Here is a 27,301-nt window from a genome sequence, read left to right as displayed (position 1 = left end):
CCTCTTTATGTCTAACCTTTTATCATTTGTTAACCAAATCTGCTAAATTAAATTACAATTTCTTGTTGTTTTTTGTTTTGTCTTTTGTGTTAAGATCTGGGCCTTACGGTGTGTCCTTTGACATCCCCTTTGATAAAGAGGAGTCTGCGCCTGCCACTGTTCCCTCCACACGTGGCATGGTCAGGTCTGTCAGCACGGATGATGGTTCTGGTTTCAAGGTCCTTCACATGCCCCGTGGAATGAAGCGCAACCTGTCCTTCCAGCCAGTGAATGGTCAGAGTGTCGGCATTGAAGAGGAAGGCTGCCCAGACAGCCTTGCTGGCATGGAGCCGAGCAAGCAAGGGTACTCCAACGGACACAGAGGAGTTACAGAAACAACTCCGTCCACGGAGGAAGCCCTCCAGATTATCCAAAGCCCAACCAGGCCACCAGTGGAGGGCATCAACAATGGTTTCTTTCTGCATAGTCAGGAACATGGTGCCGGCGTTGGTGCTTTAGATCCAGTGTCAGAGGTGGACTCCAAAGGACCTTTGAGCACAACGGACACCACAGAAGTGGACACTGGCATCCATATCCAAACAGAGGACATGCTGGATGAAGATTCCTCTCTGAAAGACTGCTCTGTGAACATGGAGCTGGACATGGACACGCCGAGCCCCTGCCCAAGCAGTCAAAGCAAATCCCCTTCAGCAGTAAAGATGACTAGCTTTGCTGAGCAGAAGATGAAGAAGCTTAATCCATCAGCACCAGACTCAGGAAGGGGCAGCTGCAGCTCGCTGAAGACCACTCCGGAGGGCTCTGAATTTGGGCTCCCATTATCTGTCTCATGGGCCCCGACCCCTGAGCACAGCCCGGTCCGCCAACAAAGCACACCGCCCCCTATTTCACAGCCGTCACCCACACCTGTCCAGCTTCCACCCAATGACCCCGCTCAGGTCATGGCTACAGAGATGGTGCAGCTGCGGATGAGGCTCGAGGAGAAACGGAAAGCTATTGAGGCGCAGAAGAAGAAAGTGGAGGCAGCTTTTACAAGGCATCGGCAAAAGATGGGCCACTCAGCATTCCTAAACGTGGTAAAGAGAAAAGGTGACGGTGCAGCAAGTGGAGAAGAGGGAGGAAAAACTGAGGGAGAAGGAAAGTCAGCAAGTACAAGTCCTACCTTTAAATTTGGGAGGAACAAGGCAGACACACCTGACGGGGCAGAGCAAAGCAGCACGGCTTCCTGTTGGCAAAAATCTCCCGGTGCAGGTGAGGAAGGCGGACAAAGCCACGCTCAGCTGACAGAAGTGGATCTCACAGAGTATACACGTTCAATTGAGAAACTCAACCACTCTTTGGCCTTCCTCCAAACTGAGATGCAGCGATTGGCTCAGCAGCAAGAAGTAATCATGGCCATGAGGGAGCAAAAACAGCAGCAGGCGTGGGTCATCCCTCCTCCACATACAAACCCCTCGCCACAGAAGCACGGTCGAGCCGGAGCCGTCACTCGATCCTCGGGACCCTCTTCTCCGGCTGACTCCCCTCGTTCCACCCATCGCTCTCCAACCAGCATCAAACGGAAATCTGCATCCTTCCACTCACGTAATCCTCGCACCCCTCGACCCAGCGAGCTCAAGCTGGCCCCCTACAGTCGCGTCCTAACCGCGCCACAGTCTGTCGATAGCATCCCAAGGCTACGGCGATTTTCTCCCTGCCAGCCCCTGGCAAGTTCCTTCGTTTACATGGGGGAGAAACCAGCAACCGCCAATTTGGAGACGGTTGCTCCAGTTGCAGATAAAAACAAGGAAACACATTCCCTCCTTTCCCCAGAGCGAGAGCTTGTGGGTATAGCCGGCTCCCCCTCCCCAAAACTGCAGAACAAAAAAGAGCAAAGTGAAGTAGGTACTAATTCCCAAACCCAGGAAACAGAAACTCCCCACCAATCCAAGACCACTGACATGGAAACAGATTACCAGAAAGCTCAGAAGTCAGATATAGAGCTCAAACCTACTTTAGAGTCAACATTCCCTGAAGTTCTAGCCCACCCTGTGATAGAGACCTTCACGGTGATGCCAACAGAGATCCCTTTCCAGTCAGAATTGTCTGGTCAAGCCAAAAGCAGTTTGATTGAAGTTCCTCTGTCAGTGGTGAAACCGCTAGAGGATCCAACTCTGGATGAAAGCCTGGAGATGCAGCAGGGGGATGCGGAAAGCCTAGATGATGAACAGAAGCTGTGCCGTGGTTTCTTTTTCAAGGTAGGCTAAATCACAAAAATTAACACACGCACAACCCGAGTGGCATTTAAACGTGTCGCTGAGTTGAAAACAAATTGAAAAAACCTACAGACATATTTGTAATTGGGCAGAAATGATTGTTTTCATAGGGAAACAGTTTTTGTTCCTAGGTGAAGATGATAAGTAGCACAGGATATATGCTGTTTGAGGATAGTATCATCTTCCCCTTTATAGCTTCTACGGCTGCTGCTAACTGCTGTCTGGGCTTCAATGTGGGTCACAAAACTGGGGCTGCTGTGAATAATTCAGGCGCAGCTGTGGAAACACGGGGCTGAAGATGGGTCGGCTAGAAAACGAGGGTGGATACAGAGGGATGAGCAATGAGCGGTCACATGAATTAACCTCTACAGGAATCAGATTTGTAGTTGAGTTGCATTAGAAGTTTGCTGTGCCACCATTAGAAACAGCTGAATTCAAATTCATTTCGTCACGTGTGTTTATATTTATAGTCTGAACTCAGATATTACAGCGTTAACCACAGAGACATGAAACAAAGCGTCTGCTGCATAATAAAGTGTTTAGAAAGCCTTCAAATGAATGTGCTCTTTCTGGCCCTGAGAAATTCCTCTGTTCTGTGGCTTCTGCAAGCCCTTTTGAATGCTTCATTTAATATTACAAGAGCATGTTGACCTTTCCACAATCCAGGTTTAGAGTCACCTCTTCATTATATCAGATTAGATTGAACAAAACAACAATAAAAAGGATTTACTGGGTATCAAAATGACACTCGGTTCTGCCAGCTCTGGATTTTCATCACAACCACAGAAGGTCAACTTTGCTTGATGAAAAACAGATAAACAGCTAAACGTATAATATTCATAAATTGACACAGCAGCTTGCATTACCTCACACACACACTTTAACCCAGCTGCCTTGTGTTCCTACAGGAGGATGGAAAAGCAGAGGAGAACATGGCGCAGAAGAGGGCTGCACTGCTGGAGAAAAGGATGCGAAGGGAAAAGGAGAGCCAGCAGAAGAAGATGCAGCTGGAAGCTGAGCTGGAGCAGAAAAAAGAGGAAGCTCGGTGTGTCCGTCTGAGAAAAAAAATTAACTTGTTTGTTGAGATTTTATTTGATGCTTTACTAGAATCTTTTTCCTACTTTTTCCTCATATTTTTTGTTTCCATTTTGTATTATCTTCCATGTATTTTCTTCATTCTGTCCATTTATGAAACATCACAAGATAGTAATAGTAACGTCACAGCTTTCTAAAGCCCATTATGTCCCAATATTTGCTTAATATATCTAAGACTTATAGACCTGATTAACGTTCAACATCTTGCCAAATAACTAGTCTCTTTTTAATAGCGGTGCAGTGCAATATTTACCAATCAATCGGCTGTCTCTTATATGGTGAATTTAGCATTTCAAAGTATCTTACTCTCCTTCCATCCCTGCATCTGTTCAGACTGAAAGCCGAAGAGGAGCGTGTCAGGAAGGAGGAGGACAAGGCCAGGAAGGAGTTCATCAAGCAGGAGTACCTCCGGAGGAAGCAGCTGAAGCTGATGGAGGACATGGACACCGTCATTAAACCTCGACCCGCGGCAGGGGCCAAACAGAGGCGAGGGCGACCGAAGTCTATCCATCGCGACAGCATGGACTCACCCAAAACCCCCGTGAGGGCTGCCACAGGTAACCATGGAGATGACCCCCTCTCTTAGAGAGGTCAATGCCATCTCGTCTGTCACATCAGTGTCTCGCTGCTGCAGTGCATTGTGCCACCTTAGACTGTGTTAAGCAACCAGCTGAGCGCTGCCTTCCTCCTGATGTTTCCTTAAATGCTGTTTTATATACGGTAGTAAAAATATCAAGCTAATATATGGCATTGATATTAATGCAATAATAATAATAATTAGTATACTGAAAAATTATTCTAAAATAACAAATTAAAACCTCACGTTGAAGGAAGCAGCATCAGTGTATGCATGTGTGATATGTGTATATTTTTAAAAAAGCATTATATGATCTGATTTTACTGAATATGTGTTTAATTATGCATCATATTAGTCAGTTTTGCATGTATTTGTGGTTGTGAGACATTTCAGTCGCAGCACTGAGGCTCTAATGCTGTCGCAGGTGGCACAAAACACCGTGGACAGTCCGGTGGTGTTTTCATTCGTGCTGTGGTGTAATCGTGTCGTGTTGTGTTGTGCCACGTGTGATTATCTCACATCCAGGTTCACGCCAGCGTGTCTTTTCAGTCTCCAGCTTGTCCCTTGCTTCACTCAACCTGGGAGACAACGACAGCGTTCACTCTGAGAAGAGAGCAGCAAGGTGAGATGTTACTGGGTTCTTTTTCCCCCAAAATGAAACAGGTTTAACACTTGGTTTAGATTTTTGTGTTCCATTCAGCAGTAAATAATTTTACTGCTTTAACCTTTTCTACTTGCTGTAAGAGCCTTAAATCCATGCCAGATATATAGTACAGAGTAAACTCGCACTGCCTTCTCAGGCAGAGCACGTGCTGAAGTGCTCTCCGGTGTTACAGTAGGAGTTTTATCCTTCACACCTGCCGTGATGTGCATTTAATTGGACCAGCAGACTAACTCTAACTCTCAGATCTAACATTTTTCCTGTTTTCTCTCAGTCTTCCCTTTTAACGCTTTCCTTTCATGTTGTTTGACACGTCAGAAGTTCTAGTTTAGCCTCTAGCGGTCTCTTCTACTTTCTGGGCTCTCCTAAACTGAGAAGGAGAAGGTTAGTTTTTCTGGTTGACGGTGAAATCTTAAAGGCAATTCATGCTGTCCTGAGCCCAATCCTGCACTGAAAACCCTTTAGACCACAATGGGTTTTGTTAGGGATTGTGTAAGCACTTTAAGCAAAAGCAAATGTTTTTTCGTTGAGACACTCATAACTAACTTCAAAGCAGGTCCGCTATGCTTCCTTCAGTATCACCATCACAAAACAATCACTTTTTTCTTTCCTGCTTACCCTTCTGCTGTGCTGTTCTCACCAATGTCCACACCTGCTTTGGTTATTTACGTCTGATAAAACACCAGGTGATTTATTCAGAACCACTGCTTGACAAACTCAATGCACACCCGAGGTAGAGCATCCATCTTATCAAGTCATAAACACATTTTTTTTATTCAAAGAAAGCTGAAATGACTTGTTAATATGGTCAGTTTAGTTGCACAAGTTGGCCTAATTGCTCTTACTTTGCATTTTCTTTGCTTATATTTACCAAATGCATGGCACAGATCATGTAATTTGGTGGTGTCCATGTAAAAAGCAGCATTTGATTTAATATTGTGAAGTTAAAATACTCCAAATGCAAAGAGTCTTACAGTGAGAGCAAGTAAATGCCAAATCCTGCACAAAAAATGTATCTGACATTTTTTTTACTGAGCTTAATGCACCAAACTGTATTCACTGCCTGCGCTTGCAAGCTTTGCTGCTGCCCTGGTTATCATGACTTTGTCACACAGCTAAAACCCAAACCAAGTCCTTTCTTTTGATGACCAAACTGAACTGAATAGCAGTGCCGGCAGTATGCTGTGCTGAGTGTTCAGGATCAGCACACATCCAGAGAGGTAAACTAACGGTCTGTGTGTGTGTGTGTGTGTGTGTGTGTGTGTGTGTGTGTGTGTGTGTGTGTGTGTGTGTGTTTTCTAGGCCTGACTCTGCTGATGGTTTCCTGTCCCCCAGTCGCTCCAGCAGCAGGAATGGAGAAAAGGACTGGGAAAATGGATCCACCACCTCTTCTGTTACATCAAATACAGAGTACACTGGTAGGTTAACTCAGTACACGTCTTAGTTTATAGACACATATTAAAAGTGGCAAATATTCACAACATACAGTTGTTAAATTAGATCTTTGTTCTATCCATTGGAGATTTGTTTTTATTTATTTATTTTTTTTTTATGTTGATCTCATTGTCTGAAGCTGGGTTTCCGTTTGTACTGATTGCAGTTCAAAGTAGTGATATAAACAGTTGTTTCTGATTCAAATAGCTCACATTCCTCTGTCAGACTAACTGGTAACCCTACCCTTAGCTATCGTCATACACGATTCAGCAGCAGAAAGAGTAAAACCAAGCAAACAAGTCTTTCCTTTGACATCACTGGAGTGGTTGCTATGGCAACAGTCCCATCCTGATCTCCCTGCCTCCGTCTTTCTTTCAGGACCGAGGCTGTACAAGGAGCCCAGCGCCAAATCTAACAAGCACATCATCCAAAATGCTCTGGCACACTGCTGCCTTGCAGGGAAGGTCAACGAGGGGCAAAAGAACAAGATTTTGGAGGTACATGTCCTTCATAACTATACTTACAGTTGCATTAAAACTGACATGGGACCTTTGACTCTCTTTGAGGTGTATGTTTAGTGTACATTTTCATATAAAGTGGTCTTTAAATTCAGAGTTTTTGTACATTTGCCTCTGTACACCATCACAGTGGATTTGAAACAATCAAGATGTGATTGAAGTGCAAACCTTTTGAAGACTATCCCATTTCTTTGCCTTGAGTAACTCTTGGCTTGCCTTTGCAGTATGTTTCATTATCCATTCGCACTGTAAGGCACTATCTGATTAGTTATGCAGCATTTGGCATAATCTCTGCAGAGATCATAGCCACTTCACAATTCATGTATCATGAGTGTTTTGTAAGCTGTATATCCTGTTGATATTTTAAGTCACAGATTTATAAATAGGAAAAAATATCTACATAGCACATCAAGTGTCCTTAAGCATATGTCACCTACTTATCTAACCACATTTACTCCCCTGATCTTGACAGGAAATGGAGAAATCAGAAGCCAACAACTTCTTGGTTTTGTTCCGAGATGCCGGATGCCAGTTTCGCGCTCTCTACACTTATTGCCCCGAGACCGAAGAGATCAACAAGCTGACGGGCATCGGCCCCAAGAGCATCACACGCAAGATGATCGATGGCCTCTACAAGTACAACTCAGACAAGAAGCAGTTCAGCCAGATACCAGCTAAGACCATGTCAGCCAGCGTGGACGCAGTGACAATCCACAACCACCTCTGGCAAACCAAGAAGCCAGCCACCCCTAAAAAAGTAGTGCCTGCCCAGTCCTAATGGGACTTGATACCCTGAACATTTCATTTTCCTTCTTTGAACATAACCAGTCTCGGTTAGCACTTCACTGTACATATCCATGAAGATTCAAACACCTGCAATGCCAGTTAGATGAATGCGTATTTATCTTTTGTTTTGTTTGTTCTCCTCATTGCATTCCCGTCCTTTATCCTTCTTATTCGGACCAGAAGTGATAAGACTTTAAAGATCACGAACAGCTGGAATGTACGACACTGTCGAGGAATGATGTAAACGTAATCATGTCTGTGTTTGAAAAAGAGATTTGAGACATTGTGTGAGAGCGCGTGTGACTGATTTTATGTGCCAAACATTAAAAGAAAGAAAAAAGGAGACAGTATGAATGCCGGGACATTTTACTCCGTACACTGAAGCTCTGAATGTTTTCAATTCATGTATAGATTGACTTTTGTTCGCTCTACCCTGTTGAAGTGTGGCCTTACGCACGTTTGTTTTAGTGTAAGAGTGAGTGTAAAGCGACAACCTCTTTTGTATTTGGAAGAAACCTCTTTTTTCTTTTCTCACCTGTGTGAGTAAAAGTTTGTACATTAAAGTACGTAAACTCCAAAGGGCCAAAAAAAACCTGATTGCATACAGCTAGCGTTAGCCACACAGGATACATGTGTTCAGCTCAACAAAGCAAAGCGGTTCCAGCTTTTTCAGAACCCCTGTTTTTGAGGAAGTGATTTTAATGAATGCAGGACGTTACTGTAGATCACTGGTTCTCAACCTGTAGGTCAGGACACGTGCAGACAGTTTGTGCTGTACAATGTCAGTTTTCTGGTTTATTTGCATTGCTTCAGCCCAAAAGATCGGGAACCAGTGTTGTAGATCACCTCGCTGCTGGTTCACAGCAGGTTTGTGAACAAATGAAACTCCTCAGTATTATTTATTTTTTATTATGAAATGCTGCCGACTACAACTTGTAGGGTTCTTTGCAGTGTACTAAGATATTGTACAATCACACTCCTGGCCACTGGGATCAGGACTGATATCCAGGCTATAATGACACCTACAAAGTATTTCTCTTTATGTAACGATGAAATATTAACATTAAATTCAAGATGCACACTCAGACTCTTTATTATCATATCTGCACCCAGCTATAAGCCACTTTTGGCCCACCAAAATTAAGTAAGAATAGCTAGAATATAGCACATGCTAGATTTCTCATAGTTGCAAAAGATATGTTCTGTTATTTACAAGGTAAGTGATACATCAAAATAAGTAGTTTCTCCCAGTTTATTAAAAAGGCCACATTATGAAGTGTTTGTGTCATTTTCAACATGTCTATGCGTCTTTTTCACCACAGAAACGGGTTCAACCTGAACAACTAAAACGTGTGTGTTAGCAGCATTTTTGTCCATCATCTAAATGCAGCACGTTGTGAATTTATAGTAACATTGTTATTTTGCTAGATTTATTTTTTTCTATTAACACTAGGATGAGATTCACACAATAATGCAAGGCAGAATAGGGCAGGTAGATCCTTGTTGCTGCATACGGGTAGAGTCTCGCCATTTGGTTTAACCGGCGTCAGCGTTGTGTTACTTTTGCCACTGAATGTCAAATCCAACACCATTTGCAGGTATGATTTCCCCCCAAAAAATAAAGCTGCCAACGTGGTGCTTTGTTTTTAACTGGGGCGTGGGACGGGTGGGGGGTATTTATGACCAAAAGAGACATGTACGTGTTTTTGAAATTGTAATCTAGTACGACTCGGGGAAGAAGTGTTTCAATGTTCTTTACTGGAAGGATGTGTCAGCAGAAAGCTCGGTCTGCCTGCATTTGGCTGTTTTAAGGCCAAGGTTAAAAAGAAGATTATTATTTAAACTGTAATGATATTGTGCAGTGTGTTCATGTGAGCAACTTATTCACTATGATGACTTTGTTTTTGTTTCGTCAGACGCTGTGCCCTCATTCAACATGTGGCTGAACATGTAGTGTCATTTTTCTTTTTCATTTTGCATTAAATAAAATAAAGCATGACATCAGCATGTCTGTGGTGTTGATTGCAAATGAGGGTATTTTTAAAAGGATATGCAAAGAGGGGGTTGTTAATAGAAGCAAACTCTTTTCATGGAAGGATAATATTTAACCATGAAACAGTTTTGGAAATATTAGTCGTAGGGTTCTTTCTTTTTTTTATATATATATTTCTAAGATATGGCACTGGACTATTGGTGTTTTCGAAGGGTTTCAAAGCCCAACCTGGTTAATTAGGGTCATTCCATCTGAAATCATCATGGGCCATTTGCATAAAATGTTATGGTCCAAATTCTTTGGTTTGTGTTTTCACACTTTGAAATCTGAGGCAATGTTGGAACATGAATATTTCCAAACCTATTAAAGATAAAAGACTGAAATGTTCACTGGTCTTCCCTAACATAAACATGAATGTCTGTATTTTGGGACAAATACATTACAAAAAAGGCTCCACATTTGAGCAGACATAAATACCAAACGTTTCCATTGCAAAACAGAACTGGTGACACTTTTGGAATGCTATAGTTGCATTTCACAGAAATGCAAAGTGAAACATGAAAAATACTTTTAAACAGAAAAATGAAGAATTCATGCTGTATTGAACAAATAGTCTAAATTGTGCCACGTAAACACAAATAGATCAATAGGTAGTCTAGTCCAGATTTGAAATCATAACATTTTCAAGAGGTGGTTCATCAGAAAATGTTCTACAATTATAATTAGATGGAGTACCTTAGATAACGGCAAAGTTAATGTGTTTAGATTAACTTGTTTCCAGTGAAAGCTATATATTTAGCTAAAGTAACAAGGCTGGATTTCTAGAAGCAACTTTATCTGACCCCGAGTACCTCGGGCCAAAGGCTCCACTGTAAATGGGAGCATAAAATAATTTTAACTTAGTTTATGAATCAGTCCAGTGTCGCTACTAAGGCTGTTAATAACACTGTGGTTATTTGACTAAAAAGAATACACATTGTTGTTTTGCTTAACAAATTATTTTAGCCATGGCCAATAAAATGTAGTTAATGACTACAGTAATGAAAATTTGCCATTAAACAAGGGAACTCAAAGAGTAATTTTAAAAGGGTTCAGCCACTTTTTTCATCATTTTGAGTGAATATATATATATAAACCATTTTCTATATTCTAATTAGATGCCCAACTTTCTGATAAAAAAAAATGTATATATTAGCTTGACAGCAATTTAAAAACTCGTCTTAGAGATGTTCAAAGAAAATAGCATTTTTATTGTCTTTCTTTGTTATTTATCTTATTTCTTAAAATAAAATAAAATAAATCCTATCCTTTTTTATCTCCCTGAATTTCCTTTGAAAGTTGTCGCGTCCGTGCTGTAGGTGTGACCGCTGGGCGTCGTTGCTACAGTTGATTGGTGGTTTGCGGCTACGTCCGCATGGCAACCGCGAGCTGTGTACAAGAAACGAGGCAGGAGAAAGGAGCTTTCTGGCAACGCAGTAAAGCCTTTCAGCAGTCAAATACATCCCTGCCGTCTTCTTCGTGGACGTCGCTACATCTGGAGACCGCGGGCTTTAATGCGGCGGGCTGTAGGCGCAGACTGACTGACAGGTGAGATGCTGGCACTGTTTCAAGGCGGTGTTTAGCACTGCGCTGTAGTCTAGCACGGTGTGTCCCCAGTAAGGGAGACAATGATTGGCATGCTTATCATTTTTTGCCCTGCATTTGTGTCCAGTGGTGTTAATAGTCGTCACTGGCTGCCGTGCTCGAATAAACAAGGTGTGTCCGAGGACAGATAAAGTGCTGAGGCTGTCAGGTTTGGGCCGCAGACCTGCTCTCACATCCCGGCCCGGAGCTGGGTGGATGTTCTGTCTGTGTATGGAGGGAACAGGGCGGCGTCAGAAGCTGCTCTCCCAGCCTCTCTATGCGCTTCCTTAAACATACAGGGCAAGTGCACCATACATAATGAAGACCCCTCCATGTCTTTGCTGTAGCTGCCTGGGTGATGTTGCAGTGACTAACCATTTAAAGACCCAACCTTGGAACTGCATCTTTGATATGTTCCAGTATTTAAACTATGAGCCATTTAGGGACATTATGCATATGTGCAGAAACACCACAGATGCCCTTTGAAGCATAAAGCAAGCCTCCAGCAAAAGGGACATCACAGAAAAATACAGTTTAGTGACCGAGTTTAAAAGTGCAAAGGAGTACTACGAACTTACTTGAACCATCATAATAGACTAGAGTAAGAATTTAATTAAAGTGCAAAAATTAGCATTTTGCAAAATTAGACACCAGGATCATCAATGGGAAGGTTAACGTTCTCTAGGCGTTAAGAAAGAAAACACCTAATAACCTCGAACAGTATACTGATCTGGAAATTGGAGTGACACAAGGGAAAAGCATGTAGCATTATCTGTTAACCATAGTACAGACAGTGTGATGAGTCTCACAGAGTCCAGTGATGTGAGAGAGGACGTAAGCAGAGAGATGAATTCTGAAGTGTAGATAAGTTGCAATGTAGGGACAGTTTCATTGTGCTGACGGACAGTGGCCTAAATTATGCTGGAAAAGCTCCCAACAAGTTTTTGAAGGTAGAGAAGTAGAATATTCTACAGTGGCCAGTTTAACCAGCTGGTCTGTATTCTGTCAAGTATGAATTTCACTTGGTGTAAGCAAACCCAAAGGGAGAAAGACACATGAACAAACAACGGCTGCAGTAAAGCTTGTGAAAATAGAAATAATTTAAAACATGGTTTATGATTAAGTGATTGTTTTCCAGTTACATTTTCAATTGGATATGAAAACAATGTGTTGTGTTGGTGTACAGATCGAGAATTATAAAAAATTATAAAAACTGGAATTCACCTCCGTTTTTGTTTGTCATGTATTTTTTGCAAACAGGTGTGAAAAATTTGGGAATGCATAAACCAAAATGTCAAATATAAGGGTCAAAGGTTAGATTGGTTTTGGAAAATGTGAAAGATGAAATACATTTTGGACTTTTAACTGTATTTATATATGTTTTACAGCTTTTCTCACAGAAAAAGAACTCCTCCTTAGCCAATTACACTACAGCAAAGCAAATAAAGTAATAAGTTAACACTTGAATAAAGAAATGTCTTTCTTTAAATGGATCTACAGGAAAAACAGACATTTTCAAACAAAACAAACAAACAAAAACTTTGTTTTATAATTAGAGGACAGTTTGGGTTATGAGCCACCAGAATTTCTGTAATTTTACACATTTATTTCTTACAATTTAAGGCCAAAGAGTCATGCTGACAGATTATTTTTCCATTTCTTTTCACTTACTACAGTATTAATATTACAATTAGAATAATTTCCTTAACATTGGGAACATCAGCATAAGTCTTTCTTCTTTTGCTGTGACCTTTCCATTAACAGGCTTCTGCCTTGTCTCTCTGTTTTCTTTTTTGTTTTTTTTTTTGTTTTTTTTTGTACAGCCAGCTATAAGCTGCCCCCAAAAGATCTGCAACATGACAGCAGAGGAGACGATCAACATAAAGGAGGCTGAGGTGATCAAGCTGATCCTGGACTTTCTCAACTCCAGGAAGCTGCACATTAGCATGCTGGCTCTGGAGAAGGAAAGCGGTGTTATCAATGGACTATACTCTGATGATATGCTTTTCCTCAGGTACACACACTCATATGGCACAAGCGGGATAGAGAGAAGTTTTTCACAGGATTCTTAAATTGTTCATTTGTTGTTTTTAATCAGGCAACTCATTCTGGATGGCCAGTGGGAGGAGGTGATGCAGTTCATTCAACCGTTAGAAGGAATGGACAAGTTTGACAAGAAAAGGTGAGAGAAGCTATATGTGGCTGTTTCGTACCGGTCTTCACACAACAAAGAACATTTTTAAGCGTACTTGTTTGTTAGCACGTTTGCACTTGTGTTTCCAGGTTTCGCTACATCATATTTAAGCAGAAGTTTCTGGAAGCTTTGTGTGTTAATAATGCCATGTCGGCTGCTGAAGACCCTCTAAATGTATGTGTACTTTTATATATATTTATGTCTTTGAAATGTATTATGAACTAGATGCATGTTTCCTAGCAGCTGCTCGTTGCTCAGTATAGCAGCCTGTGCTTATAAAGCTACGTTAATGTAAATTCTCTGCAGTAAAGAGAATTTTAATCTTGACTAAAAAGAAATTACACATTATAGTACTTGTTAAAGTATAGCAAGTATAATCTCTGAGATACTAGTTTAGCAACAGTTTCTTTCTATGATTCGCATTATTTTTTTGGATGATGCCTACTTTTTTAGAGCGAACCAGTGTTAAAAAAACAGTCTGTTACGGGCCACATAAGCTCTCTCTTGAGCACAGGGAAGTAAAATTGACAGGTGGGTTGGTATCTCCTTAAGCTGGTAAAAAGCCAGTTTCACAGCAGGCTTTACTCACTCCCATCCTATTGTGTGATAATCTGTGCTTGTAAGGAACAGCTAATGTCATCCTTTATCTGTCAAAACACCAGTGGGCTTCTGTATTGAGCACCCCAAAATATAATCACTGTCTTGCCCGCCTGAATTTTTCTGCTTTTACAGCTAGAGATCACCATGCAAGAGGCAGTAAAGTGCCTGCACAGTCTGGAGGAGTTCTGCCCGACCAAGGAGGACTACAGCAAGCTGTGTCTCCTCCTCACACTGCCACGCCTCACCCATCACGCAGAGTTCAAAGACTGGAATCCGAGCACGGCACGAGTGCATTGCTTCGAAGAGGCCTGCGCGATGGTAGCTGAGTTCATCCCTGCAGACAGAAAGCTGAGTGAGGCGGGCTTCAGGGCTAGCGGGAACCGCCTCTTCCAGCTGCTAATCAAAGGGATCCTTTATGAGTGCTGTGTCGAGTTCTGTCAGGTAATCTGATGCGCTATTAGTGAAAAGGGTTACAGTTAGGCTTAAGTGGCTGATAAAAGGCTCAAACCTGCAGAGGTGTTCAAAACTACTAAAAAAGGGTTTTATTGCAAAGTAACCTATTACTTTTTTTTTGTTTAAAAAAACAAACTGTCTGGTTTTTGCACATTTGTGTCTCGGAAAAAATAGAATAGGTTTTAAGAAGCTTTTCTGTTTTGTAGAGTAAAGCAACAGGAGAGGAGATCACAGAGGGCGAGGTGCTGCTTGGCGTGGATTTGCTGTGTGGGAACGGCTGTGATGAGTTAGATTTGTCGCTGCTCTCCTGGCTGCAGAATCTTTCCCCGGGTGCCTTCACCTGCGCCTTCCAGCAGAAGACCCTCAACATCCACGTGGACCGGCTGGTGAAGCCCAGCAAAGCTGGCCACGCCGACCTCCTTACTCCATTAATCAACCGTCTGTCCCCGTGCCCTACCTCACCCTTTCATCAAAGACCTCATTCGGCCGACACCTACATGTCGAGATCCCTCAACCCAGCTCTGGACGGCCTGTCTCACGGTTTGGCGGCCCAGGACAAGAGAGGCCTGGAGACAAACATGAAGTTCGCTCTTAGCCGGAGCCTCGTGGAGAATAACGTGCATCAGCAGGACGATTCACCTGAGAGGTAAAGTCAAAGAAACTGGAAAGGGATATTTCGTACATCTTGTTGGGAGTAAATATAAATGTTATTTTGCAAAATAAACACTGAACTTTCCCTGGTGTCAGGAAAACAAATTGCACTCATTCAGCATTCTAATTAGAACTATGCAGTCGAATCAAACTTATAAACCCCAGAATAAAAATGCTGCTTGACCGGTCCATGCAAAGATTCATTATTTAAATCCTGCCTACAAACAACTAACCACGCAGGCTATGATGTAAAACCTTTTCTTTATTTAAAATTCCTCTAATGTATGTTATTATACTTTTTAAAAATATATATATATTTAGGATAGATGTCTGCCAGATTGTTGCTAGTTTGTTTTACAAGGTGACTGCAAATAAAATCTCACAATTCTAAGGTTGAGACAGGATGTTGGCCCCACCTGTTGGATGTAGTCAAGCTGTACAACTAGGCGCAAAAATGCATCAGTGTTGATGTGATATGCACATATATGAGATCATAGTTAATGGATTTTATGCAAAACAGCAGAAATATTATTGTAGCTGACACAAATCTAGACTAATCTTCAATCACAGGTTAATTAAGAGCTTTTTAATTTGACTTTGCTATTATTGTTTGCATAACCCTTATAGATAAAATGTTTTTGACTTGAGATATAAAATCAGATAAACTGATTGATACGTCTTCCTAACTATAGGAAGCACCCACAAGGGCTGGATGGACCAAACAGCACACGCACACCTCTGACTCCTGGAAAAGATGGTGGGCCACCGTGCAGCACAGAAACACATGAGGTATGAACTGCAGGCCGTAAGCAGCAGACTTATGTGCATGGTTTAAGCCTGAAATCAGCCAGTGTCATCTGTTGTTTAAAGGTGAAAGTGAATGAATGCCAGGCTTCACCTCCGGGTTCTCAGAACAAAGTTGTTTCTCGACTGTTACGAAGAAAAAGCAACAGTTAGCTGTCTGGTCACTTGAGTCAAAGTCAGTGAAAGATTTTCAGTCTGGAGTTAAAGACACAGAATGAATCCCCCCTGAACTGTGTGGTCTTAACGCCTTTATTGCATTATAAATCCTGCCTGAATTCTATACTACACGTCCACATAGGGCACTTGCACCTTGCTGCCCCCTGTCCCAGTGTAGCGAGGTGGAGCTCATGGACACTGGAAACCCATAATCTGCTTTGATATGCAGCCACATCCAAAGATGGCCTCCTGCTTTCATCATCACTCATCTTTATACATTTCAGGTCCCATCTAGAAGCGCATAGTACTTTAAGATTATATCACCACGTGTGTGTGTGTGTGTGTGTGCATGAAAAGTGGTGAGAGGCCTGAAGGATAATATACTGTTGACTCAATGCAATGAGTTCCTTGAAAACTTTTTTATGGGGTGGATGATGGAGGACAAGGCCTTGGGAGTTGAAGAGTTGTCAGCAGTGGCTCTGGGAACGAGTTTGCCTTTTATAATCTGGTGTGTGTGTGTGTGTTTTGTGTGTGTCTGGACACTTCCAAGCTTTGAAGCACAGAACAGTGAAAGGCACTATGAATTATTCAGCCTACAGGGCCTGCTTTGGTAAAATAGAAAATACAGTTTCAGGGATTTCTACATTTTCTGCAGAAACAATTCAACTGTTTGGGTTTTATTGGGGGGGGGGGGGGACTCATTTTGGTGGCTTGTGTCCTTGTCTGTGTCCAGCGTCGTGACTCCACTGAGCACATCCAGGAGTATTACAGACAGCGGCTCCGCGTGCAGCAACATCTGGAACAGAAGCAGCAGCAGAAGCAGCTTTACCAGCAGATGCTGCTGGAGGGGGGAGTGAAGCCCCAGGATGGAGCCCAGCACAACCTCACAGAAACCTTCCTCAGCAGGTGAGGATGTCATTCCTACAGGATTTGATGTCAGCGAAGAATGAAACGCAAGCCGGGTGCTACGACAGAGCTTGTCTTTGTCTAGATCCATCCAGAAGTTGGAAGAGATGAATGTGGGCATCGACCACCGTGGAGAGGACATGATGGCGCAGCTGGGCCAGCAGTGGAACGGGCTGACGGGGAACAACAGCACATCTAGCCCCAGGGTGCCTGACACCCGTCACACCCCAGATAAAGGACCGCCGAGGGACAAGCCAGGTGGGGTGAGCAGCAGCACGCCAGTAAGCACCGGGAGCCACAGCTTGCCGTTGCTCAGTGAGTCCCCAGTTCCTCCCAATAAAAGGTAAGAGCCTCCTGCTATTGGTCTCCACCGAAACATCTTAACTTGTTAGAAGTTAGGCTCACATTTTGCTGGTGTGTAGGGAATGCTTCTAGTGACTGTTCAGCTGCTAATTAATTGAAATAGAACATGTATCAAAAAGAAGAATCAGATTTCAAAAGGCTATGTTTGCTATGTGTAATGCAGCTTTCCTCATAGCCAGCATTTGCTAATTATTATCAAATATTTGAAACATGTCACTCTGAGCTCTTATTGATGGGAACCAAAAAAACCCAATGTTTATGACTTGTTTATGCATTGTTCTTTTTTGTGCTCAAAGAATCACTGGCTCTGGTCCTACAGTCCAGGATGACTCCACAAGCTCTGCAACACGTAGCACACACGAGGTATGTAAGCACGCTCTGTTGATATTTAACTTCCATACATTCCACATACAGTGGTATGCAAAAGTTTGGACACCGCTGATAATTTTCATGATTTCCCTTCATAAATTCATTGGTTGTTTGGATCAGCAATTTTATGTAAATATATCATATAGAAGATGAACACAATGATATTTGAAATGAAGTTTATAGGATTTACAGAAAGTGTGCAATAGTTACTTAAACTAAATTGGGCAGGTGCATAAATTTGGCCACCCCAACAGAAATCTTCCATCAATATTTAGAAGATCCTCCTTTTGCAGAAATAACAGCCTCCAAACCTGAACACTTCCTATAGCTTCCAATGAGAGTCTGGATTCTGGTTAAAGGTATTTTGGACCTTTCGTCTTTACAAAACATCTCCAGTTCAGTCAGGTATGATGGTTTCCGAGCATGGACAGCCCACTTTAAGTCACACCATAGATTTTTAATAATATTCAGGTCTGGGGACTGAGATGGCCAATCCAGTACCTTGTACTTGTTCCTCTGCATGAATGCCTTAGTGGATTTTGAGCAGTGTTTACGGTCGTTGTCTTGTTGAAGTATCCAGCCCCAGTGCAACTTCAACCTCAAGAGACACTGTTTGTGGCATCCTTCGCCTCGGCTTATCTAAGATTTTTCTTGACCTGTCACTTCCAGCCTTAACTTGAACTGTGCCTGTGGTCTTCCATTTCCTCACTATGTTGCTCAAAGCGGAAACTGACAGCTGAAATATCTGAGATAGCTTTTTGTATACTTCCCTAAACCATGATGTTGAACAATCTTTGTTTTCAGGTCATTTGAGAGTTGTTTTGAGGCTCCCATGTAGCCACTCTTGAAAGAAGATGCAAAGAGGAGAAAAACATGCAATTGGCATGTTAAATGCCCTTTCTCATGACTGGATTCACCTGCGTATGTAGGTCAAGGGTCAATGAGCTTACCAAACAAATTTTATGTTCCAATAATTAGTGCTAAAGGTATTCAAATCAATAAAATGACAAGGGTTCCCAAATTTATGCAGCTGCCTAATTTAGTTTAAGTTACTATTGCACACTTTCTGTAAATCCTAAAAACTTCATTTCACTTCTCAAATATCATTGTGTTCGTCTGCTATATGATATATTTAAATGAAATTGCTGATCCGAACAACCAATGAATTTATGAAGGAAAATCATGAAAATTATCAGGGGTGCCCAAACGTTTGCATACCACTGTGAATGCTTAAACGCAGCTGCAAACTTCATGACAATGTTTGGTTTATTTTTTTTATCTTCCTGTGAAGCCCGCAAAGTGCAAAACACAGTTTGTTAAGGTGAGCCAGCTCGAGGACACACAGGCAGTGCGCGCAGTGGCCTTCCATCCCGCCGGTGCGCTTTATGCCGTCGGCTCCAACTCAAAAACCCTGAGAGTGTGTGCCTACCCGGAAACACTAACTGCCAGGTGAGAGCGGCTTACAGGGACCTACAAATCCACACTGTGAGATATTTAATTTGTAATTGAAAGCCACAGAGATACATGTAATTTTTGTATCTCTAGAGCAATTTTGATGACTTGAACAGCTTACTTCCTTTTCTTACTTTGAAAAAAGACAACGACCCAATATGAGCAAGCATTTGGCGACAGTGGGAAGGAAAAACTCCCTTTTAAGAGGAAGAAACCTCAGGGAAGAGCAGCCATCTGCTGCAACCGGTTTCATCAAAATGAAAAATAAAATTCACTCATGGAAAAAATCCAAAATAGGTGGATTCAAGGAACCTTTTTAATTTTTTTTCTTCATGCCTTCATCATTTTTTTTATCTGTCTGTGTCCATGTTTGTTTGCTTCTTTAGTGGTTCTGGTGGAGTGAAGCAGCCGGCTGTGCGCTTCAGGCGGAACAAACATCACAAGGGCTCAATCTACTGCGTCGCCTGGAGCCACTGTGGACAGCTTTTGGCCACTGGCTCCAATGATAAATATGTCAAAGTCTTGCCTTTCAATGCAGACACCTGCAATGCCACAGGTACACACAATAAGGAAAATATTAGAAAAATAAGTTTAAGCTGATGCAGAAACTCATGTTTCTTCTGTTGCTAAACTGCTTGGAAACATCTGTACTCTTGTGATTCAGGCCCAGACCTGGAGTTTAGCATGCATGACGGCACTATTAGAGATTTGGCTTTTATGGAAGGTCCTGAAAGTGGAGGATCTATTTTGATCAGTGCTGGAGCCGGGGACTGCAACATCTACACTACTGACTGTCAGAGAGGACAGGGCCTTCATGCCCTGAGCGGACACACTGGTATGTCCCCGTTTACCTGCAGCTGAGAGATTGGTCTAAGCAAACTCTGGATAGGGGTTTTCAAAGTGTGGTCCCCAGTAGTGTTTTATGGTATTGTCTGCTTCATTCATCCACTGTAGGTTCTTTGAAACACAAATTTAGCACGAGTACCAACATTTATCGCATTTATTGCAAAGTTGTTGAAAAGAGTTGTTGTGAACAGAGCTCAGATATTATGTGCTGTTTTGAACAGGTCACATTCTGACTCTGTACACATGGGGAGGGTGGATGATTGCTTCAGGCTCACAGGACAAAACTGTCCGCTTCTGGGACCTGCGGGTGCCCAGCTGTGTTCGGGTGGTGGGCACAACTTTGCATGGCACAGGTGAGTCATACTGAAACTTGCTACTTTGTTTGATTGGAAATGGTTTTTACCACACTGCTACAGGTTAGAGTGGTTTTACAGGAAGACACTTACACTTTTATGAAGAGCACGACTTCCATAAATTAGAAAGGAAAAAAGAGAAATTAAAGACAGAAATCAACTGACGCTTCAGGGCAAGTCAAAAAATATTTGAAAGCTACAGTTAGTTATTTTCTGAGGTTATTTAATATAAAAAAATAATATACTAAGATATACATGATTTTGTATGTAATTACATCAGTATACATTTATTACATTCTCAGAAATTTAGAACTAATCCAGTAAAAATAGAAATATGGGGAGGAGGCACCAGTTTTTTTGAAATGTTGGCCATGTTGCCCAGCTATCTTGAACACAGTGGATGAGATGGACATTGTTGCTCTGCCTGGTCTTGGTTTTTTATGTATGTGGCTAGAGACCAACTATATATGTTGTTAATCGCAAATAGCTCTTTCACACTATATATTTGCTATTTCCACTTTATCCTCTTCCTCCTCATCTATGGCCTCGTCATGAACTGAAGTGAGAGCTCTAACACACGGAAACATGCATAAATGTGCATTCCCCTACAGCAGCCACTGTAGCTAGGATGATATTTTAAACGCTGTAACTTTTAAAAATATATTGAAATATGCATCCAGTACAGTTATATATTTATACAGTTTATATTTAAAAATAAATGTTTAAAAATGTTAGCTGCAGGTAGTGTTAAAGTTTTACCTTATTTGTAGTATTTTCAGCTGAGTCTGCATTCGTTTTGTAATATTTTGTTGTTTAAATCTAAGCAAAAAGATGACAAAGTTAGCCGCAAAGATGCATTATCGATGGCCCTTTACTCTTAAATGTGGCAAATCCAGTTATTGCTGTTATTTCCAGGCTGCGGCCCTCTCTTTGTCCTGATTGCTCTCCTAGCATTAGCATTACCTCAGCTATCTGTTCTACCCAGTTACAGCAAAAAATCATTTAGATGATGATTAACAGTTCAATAAAATCTTGTTTGCTGTCTGGGTTATTTGTGATAACATTAATCCACTGATATCGCATTATCAAACACCTACCTGTCTGATAGCGACATGAAGGACACCTAAAGTAGGAGCATATCTGCTGCCTGCATGTTTGTAGTTTGTCAGCAGCCTGTCTCTTATGAAACTCTTAATATGAACAGCTGATGAAACCATAATCAAGCGCTGCACTCCAGTAAATTGAAATAATAAAACAAGTGTTTATCACTGTGGTGTAGTATTCGCTGATGACAACTGTAAAACATTTTGTCACAGTTTCCCTTTGCAAATGCAAAATGCCTGGATAACGTTTAAGGCTTTGAGTGTCAGAAACTGCTCCTGTCAGCAAAATACTTTTTAAGCTGTATCCAACAACATGACGTTCTTCACACTGTACGTTACTCAGGAAGTGCAGTTGCTTCAGTGGCAGTGGATCCCAGCGGCCGCCTGCTCGCCACCGGTCAGGAGGACAGCACCTGCATGCTGTACGACATTAGAGGAGGCCGCATAGTGCAGACGTACCGCCCCCACAGCACTGACATACGCTCTGTGCGCTTCTCACCGGGAGCCCATCATCTCCTCACTGGTTCCTATGACAACAGGATCATAATCAGCGACCTTCAAGGTAGCTTGAAATAAGTCATTGTTTGAAGTGAAAAATCAAATTTTGAAGCACTTAAAATTGTGTTTGTAAGCTCCTCCTGTGTGATATTTCCCCCTTCTCTGACCCCAGGTGACCTAACCAAGCCCCTCCCTCAGACGGTGGCAGGGGAGCACTGGGACAAGGTGATCCAGTGTAGGTGGCACCCACACGATCGGACCTTTGTCTCCTCGTCTGCGGATCGAACCGTCATCCTCTGGGCTCCAGGCCCGTGAGATTTAGAGAAAGAGCACAAGAGCACAGTTTCCACATACACCCCAGCTCCGAGGTGTATTGGTGTGCAAAACATGCATATCGTAAACGTCAAGTTGTTTATATGTTTAAAGATAAGTGCACATGTGCGTACAGTAGGGTGACAGGTGCACTTTTGAGCCAGAAAAGCCAGTCACTTTAAGGAGGACACTTTCTACGTATGTGTGTATATGAATGTCCATATATGTCTTTGGGTATGTGCCAATGTGTGCTCAAGCAACCATGAATTTCTGGAAATCTGAGTGTATATGGCTTTGCAGTTTGAGTCAAATTTAAGGAAAAATGTGAGGTTGAATTTCTAAATATACATAGAACATGTCTGTGTTCGCTTGATACCTTTCAGCTTGTGACTTTTATAATTTCAGCAAAGATTAAATGGCAAATGTGATACAGAGTATAAAGATGGTCGCTAATGCCCATCTTAAAAAGCACTTTACTTTACTTTGACTGCGAGCATACTTATCTTATATTGTAGCTCATCTGTCACACTGCCCAAGCAAGTACACTCAAAACATGGAGGTAAACAAAGAAGTAGGGTTGGTGTAATGTGACATTTAGCATCTTAACACAGCAACTCTTTTGATAATTTCTGCAGGAAGGAGCGACAGAATTTAATGTTCTGGAGAGAAGCCACATTTGGTTATGCATATCATAACGTGCCTTTTTTGTAACTGTTGTGTAGTTTTTTGGATGTCTGGATTGATAGATTTGTTTTTTTAATTTGCAGCTTTATTTTGGTATTTTATCACATGCCTTTTGTCAGCTGCAAGTTCAAACAAGGTTACTGCACCCATCAGCATCACTTATATGCATACAACAGTTTATTCACTTACATGAAAGCTCCAAAAAAAGAGTACCACTGGGTGTGAGTTACAGGCAGCACCCGAACAAGTCGAGTTAAGCTTTAGGAACCTCTTCTTGGGAACTCTGGTTCGAGCGCATGGAAGTGTTTACCTGCAGTCGGTCGATAAATTTGACAAGAAAAAAAAGTCTTAAATCAGAGATGTGGATTCACGAGAACCCGTGTCCCAGAGAAGGTTTAGGGATTTATAGTGAACTTTACAATAGAGTCCACTAAATGCAGACAACCATGAGAGTCTCTGTATTTTGGATCAGCAGGCTAATGTCAAAACAGTGGTAATGATGCACTTTAAAGAGATGCTTCAGGACTGCACAGTGTGAAACACCAGTGTCATTGGCTTGTTTAACTTTTAGCTTCACTTTTTTGAGCAGCCTGGTGCAAGTGTGAGACAGAGACGAGGGTACAGGCTGAGAAAACGACTGACCTTTGTGGGATTATCGTATTGTGCTTTACATTTTACCTTATCTGTGACTCTTGATGGCATATTCCGTGTCACTGTCCACCTGTAATAGTTACATGCACAAATGTGTCACAAGTAAGACAAGTGCCAAGGGGTCATTAGGGTTCAAACTGTTAAAAAAAATAAAGTAGTGGCTGTCTAACACACCTTCTTTTAAGGAATACTTTGAAACAAACTGACAAAATAAAGATATCGAGTGAAGTAATTGATGTGTTTCATCTTTTTTTTTTTTGTATCAATCACACACACCCACTGGCTGCTCGTTTAGCACAGCTTGTTAATACTGGGTTGGGTCCAGACATGTCAGCTTATACCTAATAAACTGACTGGTGAGTGTACATCACTGATTTAAATGATCTTAGAGCCTGTGCACACGGGTAGGTGCAAACATAGTTATGTGCAAGTGCAGGGCGCACATGGGTTCACCTTTTCCTCTGTGCAATTGCCAACATAAGTCTGCTACTGCCTATCCCAGCATACTCCCATTGCTACATGGCAGTAATACAGTTTTTGGCCTTTGATAGAAAAGCAATTTATACATTTTCACAGCTTGCCAAGTCTGAGCCAGTATTTTCTAGGAAAAAGTTTGAAAAAAAAATGATAGGAAGTCATACAGCACATAGAGAAAAATCAAGAGCAAGAGTTCAGAGATGCACTGGGGTGATAAAAGGATGGAGGTAACTGCAGAGAAGAGAGCAAGAGGGGGATTTAGCATCACTCACATGCTGCGCTCGATCATTCCCTCTTTTGTGCAGTGGACAATGAGGGCCAGAGGTACGGGGGCTTAAAAAGGATACGCGCACTGTCACAGCCAACAAACCTGGAGAGCGACCAGCCAAAACCAGAGGTATCAGTTTAAAAATGTACAAGTGTAAAAGAACGTAACTGAGTGTATTTGCCAGGAAAATATTAGTCTTTGAGGCCTTAAAGGGAAAAGGACAAAATTGCTTTTGAAGAGGAAAACCTACAAAGATATAGAAGACATGAGGTGTCAAGATTGGTGATTTTTATTTATATATTTATTTATTTTAACTGAGAAAGGATCTGTACAGCTTACAAACTGGACCTGTGACCCCAGTGTTGGTTCATGTTACTTAATAGAAATATATGGGACTCAGGTATAAAATTTCTTTGGATGTTTGGAAATTTTTTGGCGAGAAGTACGGGAAAAGTCAGTGCATGAAGTTGCTGGTTTACTGGCTGGCTGACAGAGCAGCAGTGCTGACGGTTCAGTTACTCAGTGGTGGAAGATTAGTTTGTGGAGCACGGAGGGGAATTAGTGATGAACAATGGCTCTGAACTGCCTGTTAGGCAAGCTTTTTGTCATACAGCAGTTTGAGTCAAGTGTTTTTCTGACTATATCCAATTCTAGAATTAAATTAAAAGCACATTTATCTGATGTGGTGATACGAAATGTAACTTTTCCATCAAAATGCATCAAGATAATGTCTCGAGATTTAAAAAGGAAAACGTGCTTTAAACAGAAAGAGGTAGCTCCTCAGACTCGCAACAAGTTTTGGATTGCCTTTATTGTAGTTATAAGAACTAAGCCACGTGCATGTGTGGCAGGGACTTGCTCTTTGCTGTCTTACTAGATGTAGATTTGGTAATGGATTTCTGTAATTAATGAGGAACTTAGCTTTGTGCATTTTTATGTGATCATCTAAAAGACTCGAGGGTCGACAGGAGAAAAAAACAAATCCAAAGACTGTGTGCAGCTGATCTTTCAGGAAATTAATATGTAAGTGTTGTGCACAAACTCTTAATTCTGTATTTTCCCCAACTCTGTCCTCTCTTCCCCGAGCAGCTGTTGAATGTTTAGGAGGACAGTCTCTTGCCAGGCGTCTCCACAATGCTGTATACTTTAGCAGGAGGAGGCACCCTCTGCGGCGTGGCCGCCCTCGTGCTTCTCATAGTTTCTACAGCGACGGACTTCTGGATGCAGTATCGATACTCTGGCAGCTCGGCCAATCAGGGGCTTTGGAGATTCTGCATCAACCACAAATGCCACGCCCACACCATCACTGTAGGTGAGTGGTCCACCTCAAGATTTTTTGTAACAAACTCATAAATTTAACTGTAACAAAAGTATCTGAATTCATGCAGACTATGTTGTGAGTAGAAAAATTTGTACAGCATAGAAAGCTAAAGCAAGTGCACATGGTTTATATGTAGGCTTAAAGACTGCAGTACCTCAGTTATTCAAAAAATAATGTTTAGCACGTTTAAAGGGCTACATACTGAACTTAGAGGATATTATGCTAGTATCGACCTAATATCAATATCAGTGTTGCTAGCGATACTGTCCACCTACCTCTACACTGCAACTGTGTGCTTTTTCTAAAAGTTAACTGGCTACAATTCTTATTTACAGTTAAATATTTTAAGCAGATGATTCTTAAGTGTTTTACACAAATAATCAAATTCATGGCAGGTTTTGTGACTTCTTGGTGAGGCAACACGAGCTGCACAATCAGTGCAAATGTAAGTGTATATTCAGCATGTGGACATGGTTCTGACCTTTTTGTTTCCAGCCTTCTGGGATGCCACACGGGCCTTCATGCTGCTGGCAGTGCTGAGCTGTTTTGCTGGCGTGGTGCTTGGACTGAGCGCTTTCACTAACGGCACCAAGAACAGGAGAGTGCGCACAGGTGGCATTGCCCTGGTCCTGTCAGGTAAACCAAGAGTGAGCAGATCAGAAAATACAAATTTCAATACAGTTTTATTTACACTCAATAATCACACCAACAGTCACACGACCAGTTGGGGGTGATAGGGGGCAGCCTGATGCCAGCCCTCTGTCTTGGGTTTTATTTTTGGAACTCTTCCCATCATGTAAAAGATTCCAGAAGCAATTATACATTCAAGTCCTGAATGCAAACTAATTAACTAAATGTCTTGTGTTGATTTTTTTCATATTTTGGGGGCAACATACAGGTCTCAAAGAAATATGTCTTCATGTTTTACCCAGTGGATTTTTTCTGTCTCCTCTGTTCTCAGGTTTTCTCGCTCTGCTGGCTTTGGCAATTTACACTGGTGTGACTGTTACCTTCTTTGGCAAACGCTTCTTGGACTGGCGCTTTTCCTGGTCCTACATCATAGGCTGGGTTGCCATTATTTTGGCCTTTGCAGCAGGTTTGAATTGTATTTATTTCTTATTGTAGGAGTCATGTTTAATGTGAGTGAATCACAAGCAACATGCTTTATTATTATTTTTTAAATATTTTATTATTTTTCTAATAAGTAATAAAACCAGAGCCTCAGTGTGAGGCTTTTGTCAAATATCAAACTTGATGATAAAATGACAAAAGGGCATTTTCTGGACACATTTAGGGACTAAGCAGCTTCTTGGCATTTCCTACCTTAGTAACAATTACTCATGGCTACTCTGTCCTTCTAATGAGCTTTCATTGTTTGAGAGCCATCGTTTTTAAGAAGGTATTTTAATACTTATCTACATATCATTTCCTTTTAGGCGTGTTCCAACTCTGTGCCTACCAGCGGACCACTGCAGAACCTGCTCCCCCCAATAACCCGGAGAGCTGAACAGCACTAACGCACTGCTCCGCTTGCAGACTGTTGCTGCTTTTGAGTACCTAGGATGGAATAAATGAATATAGATTCCTTTCTTTCTGGTTTCCCTGTAATACATATTTGACACCACGTGCTAGTACACCACTGCTTTTACTTTAATGTAGATACATAAACTGTAACTGTGTGAATTATTGATTTAAAACCAATTGAAAAATAATATTCCAGTTGGTTTTTAACACTTTATTTAACCAGAAAGTCAAACTCTTAAAATGAATGTCGTTTAAAGGTTATGTGACGGATTGTCCACTAGATGGCGCTCTAATGCCACAAACAGGAGGTATGTAAGCGCTCTGCTCAAGAGGAGTCTTTTCCTTAAGTTATGCAACTCGGGCTTTAAATCATCTAT

The 27,301-nt window shown here is 41.7% G+C and overlaps 3 protein-coding genes across 7 annotated transcripts in view; all 3 read left to right on the top strand.

Moving 5' to 3' along the window:
- camsap2a (calmodulin regulated spectrin-associated protein family, member 2a) overlaps window positions 1–9,330 on the top strand; it is a 45,114-nt gene extending 35,784 nt beyond the window's left edge. For 2 of the 4 annotated variants that reach the window (XM_085433183.1, XM_085433180.1), the window contains 7 exons: window positions 95–2,234; window positions 3,161–3,297; window positions 3,681–3,904; window positions 4,474–4,546; window positions 5,888–6,003; window positions 6,398–6,516; window positions 7,010–9,330. In XM_085433183.1, coding sequence (XP_085289309.1) covers window positions 95–2,234; window positions 3,161–3,297; window positions 3,681–3,904; window positions 4,474–4,546; window positions 5,888–6,003; window positions 6,398–6,516; window positions 7,010–7,315 — 3,115 coding nt within the window. In that variant the 3' untranslated portion in view covers window positions 7,316–9,330. Of the gene's footprint in view, window positions 1–94; window positions 2,235–3,160; window positions 3,298–3,680; window positions 3,905–4,449; window positions 4,547–5,887; window positions 6,004–6,397; window positions 6,517–7,009 lie in introns of all 4 variants that reach the window. The other 2 variants (XM_085433181.1, XM_085433179.1) reach the window with 1 other exon arrangement.
- Window positions 9,331–10,698: 1,368 nt separating this feature from the next.
- On the top strand, window positions 10,699–23,566 carry LOC146692907 (WD repeat-containing protein 47-like). 2 transcript variants are annotated; one of them, XM_085433177.1, is made up of 16 exons: window positions 10,699–10,903; window positions 12,763–12,953; window positions 13,038–13,121; window positions 13,223–13,307; window positions 13,866–14,174; window positions 14,393–14,832; window positions 15,530–15,626; window positions 16,531–16,703; window positions 16,789–17,046; window positions 17,363–17,429; window positions 18,727–18,884; window positions 19,274–19,443; window positions 19,552–19,722; window positions 19,955–20,086; window positions 21,533–21,751; window positions 21,860–23,566. In XM_085433177.1, the coding sequence occupies exons 2-16, from the start codon at window positions 12,796–12,798 to the stop codon at window positions 22,000–22,002; spliced, it is 2,664 nt and encodes an 887-aa protein (XP_085289303.1). In that variant the 5' UTR covers window positions 10,699–10,903; window positions 12,763–12,795; the 3' UTR covers window positions 22,003–23,566. The 2 variants fall into 2 exon arrangements, with proteins under 2 accessions (XP_085289303.1, XP_085289304.1); XM_085433178.1 differs by lacking the exons at window positions 10,699–10,903; window positions 12,763–12,953; window positions 13,223–13,307 and having other exon boundaries at window positions 13,057–13,121.
- A 1,647-nt stretch (window positions 23,567–25,213) lies between these two features.
- Window positions 25,214–26,975, top strand: lim2.2 (lens intrinsic membrane protein 2.2). The gene is made up of 4 exons (XM_085431164.1): window positions 25,214–25,391; window positions 25,896–26,036; window positions 26,362–26,496; window positions 26,837–26,975. The coding sequence occupies exons 1-4, from the start codon at window positions 25,214–25,216 to the stop codon at window positions 26,905–26,907; spliced, it is 525 nt and encodes a 174-aa protein (XP_085287290.1). The 3' UTR covers window positions 26,908–26,975.
- The last annotated feature ends 326 nt before the right edge of the window (window positions 26,976–27,301 follow it).

This window comes from Copadichromis virginalis, linkage group LG15, assembly GCF_057382275.1.
Source record: "Copadichromis virginalis isolate Kocher_CV1m ecotype Utaka linkage group LG15, C_Virginalis_male_GT1.1, whole genome shotgun sequence".
NCBI lineage: Eukaryota > Metazoa > Chordata > Actinopteri > Cichliformes > Cichlidae > Copadichromis > Copadichromis virginalis.
The sequence above is the reverse complement of the archived record's forward strand: the minus strand, read 5'-3'. Positions and strand labels throughout refer to the sequence as shown.

Excerpts from the sequence above, each read along its gene's own strand:
- lim2.2 (XM_085431164.1), top strand. The coding sequence starts at position 25,214 with ATGCTGTATACTTTAGCAGGAGGAGGCACCCTCTGCGGCGTGGCCGCC. Across the intron at positions 26,037-26,361 it reads CATTGCCCTGGTCCTGTCAG|GTTTTCTCGCTCTGCTGGCT; the intron begins GTAAACCAAGAG and ends CTCTGTTCTCAG. Across the intron at positions 26,497-26,836 it reads TATTTTGGCCTTTGCAGCAG|GCGTGTTCCAACTCTGTGCC; the intron begins GTTTGAATTGTA and ends ATTTCCTTTTAG.
- LOC146692907 (XM_085433177.1), top strand. The coding sequence starts at position 12,796 with ATGACAGCAGAGGAGACGATCAACATAAAGGAGGCTGAGGTGATCAAG. Across the intron at positions 12,954-13,037 it reads GATGATATGCTTTTCCTCAG|GCAACTCATTCTGGATGGCC; the intron begins GTACACACACTC and ends GTTTTTAATCAG. Across the intron at positions 13,308-13,865 it reads CTGCTGAAGACCCTCTAAAT|CTAGAGATCACCATGCAAGA; the intron begins GTATGTGTACTT and ends CTGCTTTTACAG.